Consider the following 13,220-nt stretch of genomic DNA (forward strand, 5'->3'; position numbering starts at 1 on the left):
AATTTTCACCCAAATCACAATAAAAATAAAAAAAAAAAAAAGAATCAGTTTATTGTTGATAGGAAATTATTTTTCTAAGCTCCTTGTTTATGGAGAGGCAGAGCTATGGACACTGCAAAAAGACCTACCCAGCCAAAGCCAGAAGCTTGTTTAGCAAAGACCACAACCACACCCTACACAAGGAGGTCAAACATGCCACACATATTAATAATGAAAGACCAGTCTTTACCCATATCAAAGCCAAAAAAAAAAAAAAAAAAGGGCAGAATTACAGATCCTGACAATGACTTGAATCTGAAGCATGTCGGTATGTCAGTATTTGAAATCAGTCCATTAGAAAAAGTCTGAGGTTGATACTAAACCTAGATTGGACCGTGCAGGGTTTAACAGTCACTCACTCTTTGGAGAAAGCCAGAGGCCTTCCATGCATCACAGGCATAAACGGTGGAGCGCCAGGGCCAAAACAGAGGGACTTTGTCCCATAAAGGTGGTCAAGGCAGTTTATACCATGTCACTTCTGCCACCCAAGGAACAAATGGACTTAGGACCATCTTCTGGAACCCATCAGCATATGGTGCAGAAGCTTCTGCCCCTAGCCAGGACATGATCTGCTGGGCAGAAGGCAGCAGAAAGGGTATCTGGGTGGCAGAGGAGGTCCAACCGCAGGGCCCAGAGCATTCCTCCAATCTGAGGCTGCTGACGATAAAACCCAAGCCGTGCTCACATCCTCCTTTTCATAAAGAAATTGCCTCAATCATGTTCCACTTGGGAGGTCGCATAAAGACTTTGATCTTAAACATGGTGAAGTAACAAGGTTCCACGGGTGGCAGTAGCCTCCCTCCCAGGACATGCCTGAATCCTAGGCTGGTCAGCAAAGGCCAATGAGAGTGAGGGCTACTGAGGCGTTTCCCCACTGGGGGCAAGCTGAGGTCACTTGGTTGTGACTGCAAACAGTTCAAATTCCATGAATGACAATTACTCGCCAATTAATGTTTGGAATGGAAGCCCACACCATCCCAGCCCAATGGCCACCTTTCAGGATCCTCCACCCAGTGATGTGGCTTGGGGCAGGTGGCCAGCAAACAAAATCTTCTCCAGCCTCTTAGCTGCCACCATAAGTTTCAACACAAAATCAGGAGAGCAGAACAAATATTCTCTTAACCAATGACTCACCAGGAAGTCTGTTCATGTTGACACCTTGAGCTGAGAGTCCTATTCCCATGTACCTTCAAAAAAGCACACACACACAAAATTTTTTTTTTAGTTAGCAAATATTATGTACCTCCCTTCTCAAAAAACAGAAAAAGAAAAACTGTGGAGATGCTTTCAGCATTAGTGGTTCTTGGAGAGTCTTTACATTTTGATTTTCTAATGGAAAGCACCTCAATGCCTTAAGCAGCCAGAAAAACAGGAGGCAGTGCCTGTAACCATGAACCACTGGCTACAGTTTCAGAGGAAAGTTTCCTGAAGTCCCTGCTTCCAGTTCCTTGGTTTTCTGGCTCCAGATAAAAACCAAAACCAAACTCACTGCTGTAGAGTCCAATCTGACTCATAGTGAGCCCTCCTTGGGTTTCCGAGGCGGTGTCACTACAGAAGTTGATTGCCAAACCTTCTTCCAAGGAGTGGCTGATGGGTTTGAACTGCCAGCCTTCTAGTTAGCAGTCAAATGCCTTAGGCACTACGCCACCAGAGCTATAAGGCACTAGAATCTATTCTCAAGAGGTACCTAAAGTAAGCCACTTGATCCTAGGTAGCACTTGCCAGAACAATGCAGGACCACACCCACAGAAACAAGCCACTGTACAGCAAAGATCAGGACGTGGAAAAGGTGCAGCCAGGCTGGATGTGCATGGGACCAAGACCCCCAGCTTCCTCTCTAGGTGCCTCAAAACTCACTGCCCTCCCCCCATACATCCACCACTGGCTTCCTAGACCATCCAAAGCTGGTGGTTAGTTAGTGTGTGAGACCCGAGAGTCCCTTCCCCACCCAGATGCCTAAAGAACTAAGTCAGCCACAGCAACATGAGGCCTAAGCTGCAACAACTCTATCAGAGATGTTTTAGGCGCACTCATGAGGGGGCAGGTCAGAAAAGGAAATGAACATTATTTTTAGTCTAAATGTTTGTAGTATACAACGAAATAGTGAGGTATTTCCCCAAGAACTTAGAAATAAGAGAAATAAGTCATCACCTCCTAAGAGTAAAGTAGCAGAAACCCACACACAATGGTGATATTAACCACATATAGTGTCAACAGGTAGTTAAAGTTCCCAGAATACTCAAAACATCAACCAAGAGAGCTGAGGTGTAACCTCAAGAAAGTGACTTCTGAGTGTGATGCCACGGTAAGTATGAGCCTGGCCCATAGTAACTGACTCTATCTAAAGTAAGACCCAGGCCAACAAGTCTAAGTGACAGTGTACAGAACAGAAAAGGGCTAGATGTGGACAGTACTGTCCCAGGGGCATGAGACCCTGAACCTGCCCTGTACTCACCACAGCCTGGAAGGAATGAACCACTGACAACTTCCCAAACTTCCCCTGTTCCCACTGTGGGCTCTTCAACCCATTTTCTTACAATTAAAGCAATGCAAAAAGGGTGTACTAGAGACACCAGACAGAAGCAAGGTTCACCGTCCCCTGTGGGGGCCAGTCCCTTGCACCCAGCAGCTCTGGTCAGGTTGAAGCCTCAACCCTGAGCAGAGGTCAAGAGGCAGCCAGTCATTCTTAAGACGATGGTCCCTATGCAGTGGGAAGCCCTTCCTCTCAAAGGGCAACACACACATCCACACACACACAGAGGATCCTGAAGTTCTGACAAATGAAGCACCCACTGCCAATCCCTGAAGCAGGAATCAAGCTGGGCTGTCTCTCCTCTATGTGAACCTGCCCCAGACAAAAGAGCACCCCAGGCTCTTGAGCCTGGGTTATCTGCAGGCACCCTCACCATTAGCATTAGAGCCCCACAAGGGTTGGAACTTGGGTGGCATATCTTGCATCCCTCACCCTGAGCATAGCTCCTGACAGACACAGAGGCCCAAGCTCAGTGTTTGCCGAGCCCACTATCGGAAGGCAAGACCACTATCGGAAGGTCACTATTTATACTGATTTATTTCACAGATAGGTAGCAAATTTCTGACAGACTGGGTTCAGATCGTTAAAGGGTAATAATGTCAATCTAAAGACCAGAGAACACAGAATGAATGGTTTCAGCTTTGTCTTCCCAATCTCACCTTCCTGTGACAAAATGCCACTGAAAACAGCAAGCAAGCTTAAGATAAATCATTTCCCTAAGGAAGACACATAAACATCCAAAATCTGACAGTAATGCAGTATCAAACATCTATTTTGAATCAGTCACCTTGTCAACTCTTCATCTAGTCTTTTAAAATCGCCATCACAACTGGTGAGGCACAAGTCAGGAACTCAATCCTGTGTGACTTCTCAGGGGACAGGCTTTGTTGTGCCAGCTCTATCTGTACCCAAGTCTTGCGGGCCCTTGTAGCACATAAATTATATCATCAGTACTAGCTGCTACCGAGTGTCACATGGACGTCAGTGAAGAAGCTTCCAGAGCAGACCAGTGAGGCTGCCCAAGATACAGAGGGAGGAAGGGGACTTGGCATCAGCCAAGTGCTGGGTGAGGTCACGTGTTCTTCTGGGACCTTTACACACGTTGTTATTTCACAGAGAATGTTTCCAGAAGAAGAGGATAGGAGTCACAGATCAAGGGCACTTTGTGTACAGCAGAGCCCCATCTCTATGCTTCCAATTTAGACCCACTTCTAACAAGCTTGTTGTTGTTGTTACGTGCTGTCGAGTCAGCCCCGACTCATAGCAACCCCTCCTTGGGTTTCAGAGGTGTTATCACTATGGAAGTAGACTGCCCCATCTTCCTTCCGTCTAACAAGCTTAGGAGTGTTGAAAAGCTGGTGGTTCAAGTCCACCCAGAGGCATCTTAGAAGGAAGGACTGGCAATCTATTTCTGAAAAACCCGCCACTGAAAACTCTATGGAGCATAGTTCTATGCTGACACAACATGGGCTCACCATGAGTCAGAACCAACTTGACAGCAACTGGTTCTAACAAGCCTGGCTATCTGGTTTCCCAGCCCTTTCCAGATTAGAAGCGGTGAACTGGGGCACAGCCAAGGCAAGCCCACTGTCGGAAGGCAGGAGAGCAAGCCAGGAGCCTCCCAGCCACCAAGGACCCAAGAGAAACAAGAGTGTCCTGTTCTGATATTTTATAGAATTTTTCTATTATGCACAAAAATATCAAAAACCTTGGAAAACAGAAAAAAAAAACCTCATCACAATTAACAATTTTACAACTGTTTCATTAAGGTATGAATTTGGGAGAGCTAGAAAAAAATAATAGTAATTTAGCATTTAGATTATAGTTTGGCAAAAAAAAAAAAAACACCCTGAATATACCATGGACCACCAGAAGAATGAACAAATCTATCTTGAAAGAAGTATAGCCAGAATACTCCTTAGAAGTAAGGATGGCTTCGTGTCATGTACTTTGCACATGTCATCAGGAGGGACCAGTCCCTAGAGAAGGACATCATCCTTGGTAAAGCAGAAGGTCAGCAAAAAGAGAGGAAGACCCTCAAGGAGACAGACGGACACAATGGTTGTAAGAATGGGGTCAAACACAGCACTGACTGTGAGAATGGAGCAAGACTGGGCGGTATGTCATTCTGTGGTCCATAAGGTCACTATGAGTCGGAAGTGACTCAATGACACCTAACAACAACACACTCGCCCTACTCCCCGCACCACCACCTATCATTACATAAGCATTCCCCAACCTTCTACATGGTCTTCAGAGCCTTTATTTCAAATGCTGCTGTTGTTGTTAGACGCCATTCCACTCAAAAGCAATTAAGGAACCCTGATGGTGCAACAGTTAAGCACTCGGCTGCTAACTGAAAGGCTGGCAGTTAGAACCCACCCCGCAGCTCTGTGTGAGAGAGAGCTGAAGATCTGCTCTCATCAAGATGACAGCCTAGGAAACACCAGCAGTTTGACGGTTACATAGGGCTGTTCTGAGTGGAAACAGACACAAGGCCATCTAACAACAACAACAACTAAAGCAAGCACACAGAGTTGCCTTAAGGCAACTACTTCTAAGTGGCTGTACATCTGCATTCTCATTGTTTCCTGTTGTAAGCAATTCTGCAAGGATTTTTCCACATATGTTTCCCCATCTTGGACTATTTCTTTCCTCCCTCAGCAAGCTGTGTGCACCCGTGCACCTCTTTCCTTACACTACCAGGGTCTCTGCCACACAATTATGGCTCTGCCCCTGCCAGCAATCAGGGAGGGGAAAGGCTCTGACCAACCCACCTTGCTCTGAAACCAGCTATCCCATCACACTGGGCAGGAGCCAGGAAAAAGATGGCAAACACACATGGCCTTGAGAACTTGGCCCATAAGGATCAGGGACTGGAAAAGGGAGGAGAGAGGAAAGGGAAGGAAAAGACAAAAGGAGAAAGGAAAAAGAACAGCACTTCAAAGAGGGAGTTCCATGATTCAAAGGGAACTTGTCTTCTGCTTTGTTCTGGGACACAGAGCTGGGTCTTTAAAGGTCAAAGGTGTGGACCAATACAGCCTGCAGCTTGACAAAACAACTCAATCCTTCCTAAGGACACCAAACTGCCTACCACCTCCTGCCAAAATGGGCCAGTGTCAAAAATCATCAGAGCTGAGCTGTGTAAGCCTACTGGCAGGCGTCCATTAGATTAAAGCTTGTACGTTTACCCAGAAAAACAACAGCCCAAATAACTGGCTTCCTGACTACATGGTAGAGGCTGTCAAAAGCCAGTCTCCCTACATTCAAGGACTAGGTTGACCAAGCAGTAAACTGCCCCAACCACCCTGCAGTCAGTCACCAACCCAATGTGCAAAAGTGGGTTTCCCTGCCTTGGATACCAGCCCACTCATCTGGTCCTGTTCACAAGGGTCTGAGCCTCTGCCCAGCACCACACATGGTCCCAACCCTGGCACAAGGGTTTCCTGACACACAAATGGGGAAAAGGCTGCTTACCAGGAGCAGTGCAAGCACTAACTTCGAGGACAGTTTCTGGTAATACATGAAGGTGAAGTGTCTGAAGGATTCAGAGACTAGGACCTCTCAGCCCCAAAGCACAAACCCGTTTTAACCCTCCTGAAGCTCCCAACCCAGCACCTAGCAAATGGCAGGCACACTTAAGTCTGGCAACCAGATGACTTCCAGGAAGAAAGACATTCCTTTTCAAAAGTACCCTGGGAAGACATCATCAAGTAAGTAAAAGGTAACCCATAGAATGAGAGAAAATATTTGCAAAGCATATATCTGACAATGGACAAGTATTCAGACTATATAAACAACTTTTATAACTCAACACAAAGACACACAATGAGATTTAAAAATGAGCAAAGGACAATAGACATTTCCCCAAAGAAGATCCACAAACAGACAACACTGCTGTTGTCAGTCGCCCTCAACTCGATTCCAACCCACGATGATCCCATGTGTGCAGCGGAAAACTGCTTCACAGGGTTTCCAAGGCTGTGACCTTTCGGAAGCAGATCACCAGGCCATGATCACATGAGAAGATGCTCACTTAACATTAGCAGTCATTTGGGAAACACACACCAAAACCACAATGAGATACCACTTTATACCCACTAGGATGGTTATATTAACAAAATGGAAAACAAAAAATATTGCCAAGGATGTGGAGAAACTGATACCCTGGTACATTGCTAGTAGGATTAGAAAAGGGTGCGGCTGCTGTGGAAAACTGTTTGCACTTCCTCAAAACGTTAAATGCAGAATTGCCATATGAGCCAGCAATTCCACTCATATAAACCCAAGGAAACTGAAAACATATATGCACACGAATGTTCTAATAGAATTATTCACCAAATCAAAAAGCACTAACAATCCAAATGTCCGTCAACTCGTGAATGAATAAACATATTGTGGTATATCCATACAACAGAGTATCATTCTGTCATAAAGAGAAATAAATATCTGATACAGGCTACAACATGAATGAACCTTGAGAACATTATCCACGTGAAGGGAGTCAGACACAAAAAGTCACACAGTAGGATTCCACTGGTATGAAATGTCCAGAACAAAGAAATCCACAGGGACAGAAAGTAGATTAGTGGTTGTCAGAGGCTTGGGGCGGGGGGCGGTGACTGCTAATGGGCTAGAGTTTCTTTGGGGGGTGGGGGGAGTGGGAATGTTCTGGAATCAGATAGTGGTAGTAGTTGCACAACTCTGTAAATATACTGAAAACCATTAAATTGTACACTCTAAAATGGTGAATTTTATAGTACGTGAATTATATCTCGATAAAGGCATTATTATTTTAATAACCTGGGTCTAAACAAACTTCTATAAGAGCCACTGGGATCCATGGGCAGCCAGCTATGGGATATTCAGCAGCAAGTCCTCACTAAGCTAACGGGGACTCTCTCCCAAAGACAAAGCCTCACGAGAACTGACTCGGGAGGGAGAGGAGTCGTGACAGTTTCCCATTTGGGTCCATTTCCTCCTCCCAAGCCACCCTTCACCATGAGGCACCCTGGCTTCTCTGTGCTGGACTCACAGTCTGCATATGACAAGGCCTGGGGCCCAGCTGCATGGCTTAGAGGTGGGCTCAACCTCCTACCATTGAAAGGTCCAGAGGAGAATCGAGTTTATTCTTCTTCCCCGGTTTCCTAGGCAAAGTGACCAGTTAGGCACTATGTTCCTTCCAACGCAGGAGAGATGGCTTCACTTAGGCAACCCACAGAGGTGGCAGGCTGAGCCACCTCTGTGCATATGTAGGCACATATGCAGGAAGCCAACGGTCACCCAGGAAGGGTTATGCGTGGCCACCACAACATGGTCTGGTTCCACAACTTTCCATGGAAATGGGAATTAGTAAGGTACATCTGCTCAAGACCCAATATGCTAAAATCGTCTACATGAGACCAAATGGTCAACAATTACTTTGAAACAAAAATGACAGTGTAAGGGAGCAGAGAAACTAGATTAATGGAAACAAAACAACCAGAATGGAAACAATGAGAATGTTCATGTATTGTAAAGAACGTAACCAATGTCACTGAACAATTTGTGTAGAGATTGTTGAATGGGCACCCAAACCACTGTGTAAAATAAACCCCACCAAAAATAATAAAATAGAACATTATTCAAAAAAAAAAACAACAACAATTTGCTTAGGCCTCGCCACAGGGGAGCTTCCCCCACCTCCAGAGGCTAAGCCCTCAACACCTTCCTGTAGATTCTCTGCCCCTCAGTGGGATGGTGTATAACTAACTGATGGCCTGGGACTCACTGCACAAGCCCCACGCTCAATTTGAGAACTCAAACGGCTAAACTGAGGGTAGCATAGTCTGGAGGAGGCTGATACCACATCTGGGCACCACGCCACCTCTAAGTGTCAGTGACACAGGCAGCAGCCCCACAAGACCCTAAGCTGCAAACCTATCTGCAGTGAGAAGCTACCCAAGGGCCTGAGTCAGGGTTCAAGGGGAATGAGCCCCAACTCTTTAAACACTGGGTGACATTAAAATTCTTTTCCAAAAGAATGATTTGCTAATACTACTACAAGAAGATGCAGACTTCTATCTCCCAGCAAGTCTTCATGCACTTGAAGACCGCTATCCAACCTCTGAGATAAGCAGACATAGTAAAAAAAGCTATGAGGGATCCTGTGAATATACTAAAGAAACACTGAATTGTACATTTTTAATGGGTGAATTGTGTGATACGTTAGTTATAGCTCAATAAAGCCATTTCTTTTTAAAAAAAAACAGTTACAAGGTAAAGATGAGTCAACTCTCATCAGCCATAACATCTGTTATTACATGAAGTCCTTTCCTCTCTTCAAGCTTGGGAATTCAAGTTCCAGGGAGATAATACTTTCCTTTACCTGCCCTTTCTTTCCAACCTCCAGATGCAGGGGCTCTGGGAAGGCTCCCCTCCGCCCAGTCCTCAGAGAAGCAGCACAGAGCCACGGCAGTGCTGGGCACACAGTGGTACTCAATGAACACGAGGCTTCATCCACTCAGGGCCTGGAGAGCTTTAGCACAGCCACATTCCACTGGGAATCTCAGCTTTTAGCTGGTAAGTAGTCACTACAGGGCTATGTGACAGATATATGAACTTCAAATTCAACCACACCACCCTCGATCCTAGTCCCCTCAACACCGTGAGATTAAATGACTTACAACCACAAAGTCAGTGACGTAGCAGGCACAAGGGAAGTGCACTTCTCTATCCACTCAAGAAAATCTAAACAGGCGGGAGGTTCTCCCTCAATCATCAAAAATGTGTCATGGGTGCTTTGCTAAATCCTGGACTGATGTGGTCTCAGCTCTCCAACAGCTTGCCAAGAATGAGGCAGAACAATAAAAAGGAAAGGCATAATGGAAACTCCAAACCCAAGCATGTTCTGGACACATACAGTAGTCTTTTTGCATGTCAGGAACAGGAAGAATGACTTCAGGAAGCCACCCTGACACCTTTCCTCTGGAGGTCATCTAACAGGAGGCTTTCAGGAGCTACAGGGTCCTTGGTGGTGGCTGTCAGGTGCCATCAAGTTGGCCCCCAACTCACGGTGATCCCAGAAACAAATGCTGCCCGGTCTTGTGCCGTTCCCATGAGTTGCGAATCAAACCATTGTGACCCACAGTTCTCATTCGCTGATTTTTTGGAAGTGGGCTGCCAGTCCTTTCTCCATAGTCCATCTTAGTCTGGAAGCTCCACTGAAACCAGTTCAGCATCACAGCACACGTAAGCCTCCACCAACAGACGGGTGGTGGCTGAGCATGAGGTGCACTGGTCGGAATCAGACCCGGGTTCCCACGAAGGAGTTGAGAATTCTACCACCGAACCACCAGTGCCTTACTGGGTCCTCGGAAAAGGTGAGAAATTCAGGCAAAATGGGTGTGATGGATTTCTGTCTATAGAGCCCCTTGCAATCACTCCCCCCTTCCCTAAGGATCCGTAAGGGGCCAGACACGAGGGTGGAGGCCAGTCCTGGCCTGCTGACAGTTCCCAGTGGCTACTCAGAGTAGAACCAGGGTACACTGGCTCAAGGGCAAAGAGCAGGAGGGATTCCCAGAGAAAGTGAAGGCAAAACCAAGGCGATGAGAAGGAAAAGACAAGCGTGTCTCAGGCAGGAGCTGCCAGATGTGCAAAGACTTCAAGGCAAGAAAGCAGCCACATGGTGGAGGAACTGAAAGAAGTTCAGTGTGGCTGGGTCACGGCGTGGGTGGTGGGACACGGCTGCCGCAGCAAACAGGTTGTTCACGCAGAGCCTGCATGCCAGCTTAAGGAGCTGGAACTTCATGGGAGTCATTGGGAAGCCACTGAACATTTTTAGTAAGGGCACAGCTGATCACACAGCTGATGTTTGGGAAGTGGACTGACGTGGAAAAATGGAGACTACCGAAATCATCCTGGTGGGAAATGATGATGGCCTGGACAAAGGCAGGAGCGCTGGGGACGCAGAGATGTGGAGGGAGCCAGGCACTCTGGGCTCGTGAGCTCCGTGGGCAGGGAGGAGCAGACAAGGCCCAGTGTGCTGCCCAGCACGAGGAGTCCCCAAGGAAAGGGCAATTCTCCGAGACCCTCGGAAACTCTGGAGCCAGGCAGGAGCAGCCCTTCTCCAGTTCTGCTCTCATCCTGGCATCTATGCTGTGCACAAAGAAACACCAGGATGAGAACCATACCTGCCTCACAGCAAATATATCAGACAAACCCACATTCACATCTCCCCTCTGCCACTCTGTTCACCATGTGCCCACATCACATGGCCTCTCTGAGCTGCTGCCTCAGCTACTCAGACAGCCCTCAGTGCAGGCCGTTCAACACAGTTAGACAAAGCACACGTGGGCGTGGGGCCAGGAGGGTGGTGAGTGGACAGCCATCTGTGTTCCCACAGCCCCACTCCGTCTATTTGTTCATGTGCTGGAGGCCCTGGCAGCATCCCATTCTGGTAAAGAGAAACAGGCCATGCTCCAGGCTTGGACCTGGGGACTACCGAAGAGAAAAGGAGATAACTGATGCCTTCTTGGAAATGGATCAGATTATGCCAGGAATGCTGACAGATATGGCTGCATTGGCCATGCCGAGCCTGGGAGGCAACAAGGGCTCTCACCCGCCAAGCAGGTGACCGGAATAGACAGAACTTAGCTCTCCTGCACATCACTTCTCCACCAGGGCTTTCTTTTCAAACAGGATACATGCAAGGAGCTTGGGGGAGAATTAATAACCCTATTTAAAAAAGCCATTGATGTCACAAAACAAAATTTATATGAATTGTTGAATGGAAAACCAATTTGCTCTGTAAGCTTTCACCCAAATCACAGTTTAAAACAAAAACAAACAAAGAAAAATTGTCATTTAATCGATTCCTACTCAAAACGACCCTATAGGACAGAGCAGAGCTGCCCCATACAGTTTCTGAGGCTGTAACCCTTACGGAAGCTGACTGTCAAGTCTTTTTCCCCACAGAGCAGCTGATGGATTCAAACCATAAACCTTACAGTTAGCAGCTGAACACTTAACCACTGTGCCAAAGGAAGGTAACCTTCTCTGATTTACTCCTTTCTTCCATAAGGTAACAAGATAAAAAAACAAGAAATACCATGTGCCAGAGAGAAGAGGAAGCCACTAAGTGAAGCAGTTAGCACCCAGCCCTGGATGGCAGTGAGGCCATGTGTCTGTCACTAACTGCTCAGTTTAGCCCCTTTACTGACAAAGTGTCAAGATGTAACTACAAGAGTGACCTTTATGAACTTTGTAAACACTGTGCTGAGTGAAATAAGTGTGACACAAAAGGGCAAAAATTATATGAGCCCCTTTTAGGAAATATCTAGAATAGGCCAATGCAGAGAGACCAAAGTTTATTAGTGGTTACCGGGGGCGGGGTGAAGGGCGTAGAGTTAGTGCTTAAAGATCACTGAGTCTCTGTTAACGGTGATAAAAAAAAATTAGGAAACAGACAGTGATGACGGCTGCAAAACATGGTGAACATAATTAATGTCATGGAATTGCACATGAGATCAAAGCTGAAACTGTAAATGCCTTGTTCTATATATTTCCACCACAATTAAAAATTAAAAACACAACTGACTCTCCTATTCTGTTGGGTTCTTAGGGCCAATGGGTAGCCAAGAGAGAATCCCTGCCTCCAGAGAGGAGAGGACAGCGAGCAGACGCTGCTCAGGCCAAGCTGGGCCAAGATCCACCAGAGAGGAGGATGTAGGAAGAGCAGGGGACACCAAAGGCCCTCAGATGACCACCCCCACAGCAGAGAGCTGACCACACAATCAGGTCCCCACTGAGGCTGCAGAGGGCAAGCTGGAGCCCTGACAATGGCCTGCCCTGAGAATGGAGTGGGGATTCCTGGCACCCAAGCCCCTCCTTCTTCCTCTGCCATCCCTTCCACAAAAGCACAGTCTGCTGACACCACTGCCATCTTGTGAGCAGACTCCAGTCAGCTTGGATTCGTCTTTTTTCTTTTCTGTTTTCTACAACTGACACACATTACTTTTATGATTGTAGAAAAAAATTTTTAAGAGTCACCTGATGGCTACCCAGAGGGAACAAGTAGTTGAACCAGTGGGCTCAGGACCATAGTTGCAGGGGACATCAAGCTCAATTGGCATAACATACTACACAAAACACTGTTCCACCTCCTACTTTGGCAAGCAGCGACTAGGATCTTAAAAGCTTGCAAGTAGCCATCTAGATGCAACGATGGGTCTCTCCTTGTCCAGAGAGAAGAAGAATGAAGAAAACCAAAGATTCAGGGAAACAACTAGTCCTCGTGGACTGGTGCACAATGTGATCCTCAGCCTATACGACTATGAGACCAGAAGAACTAGATGGTGCCTGGCTACCACTGTCAATCACTCAAAGGGGGATCTATGGAGGAGATCCTGGATAGAGAGGGAGAACAATGTAGAACAAAACTCAAAATCATTTGGAAAAAAAAAAGGCGGGGCCAGGTTTGCTGGTCTGACAGAGCCTGGTGGAACCACTGAGACTATGGCCCCTAGCTGCCCTTCAGGTCTGGAATTGAACCCACACCTGTGGATTCCAGACAAACAAAAGACAGGCATATGAGTTGAACATTTACCTGAGGTAGATACACTCCTTGGAGAGAACAATCATGGGAGAAAGAAGGGCTGTTTATGCACAG

The 13,220-nt window shown here is 46.7% G+C and overlaps 1 protein-coding gene across 1 annotated transcript in view; it reads right to left on the reverse strand.

Moving 5' to 3' along the window:
- Nucleotides 1–13,220, reverse strand: part of RANBP10 (RAN binding protein 10) — a 63,671-nt gene that overhangs the window by 38,676 nt on the left and 11,775 nt on the right. The window contains exon 3 of the mRNA XM_042780864.1: nucleotides 1,174–1,226. Coding sequence (XP_042636798.1) covers nucleotides 1,174–1,226 — 53 coding nt within the window. The remainder of the gene's footprint in view (nucleotides 1–1,173; nucleotides 1,227–13,220) is intronic.

The sequence above is a fragment of the Orycteropus afer genome, unplaced genomic scaffold (genome assembly GCF_000298275.1).
Source record: "Orycteropus afer afer isolate SDZICR_OR568_19922 unplaced genomic scaffold, OryAfe1.0 scaffold00067, whole genome shotgun sequence".
Classification (NCBI taxonomy): domain Eukaryota; kingdom Metazoa; phylum Chordata; class Mammalia; order Tubulidentata; family Orycteropodidae; genus Orycteropus; species Orycteropus afer.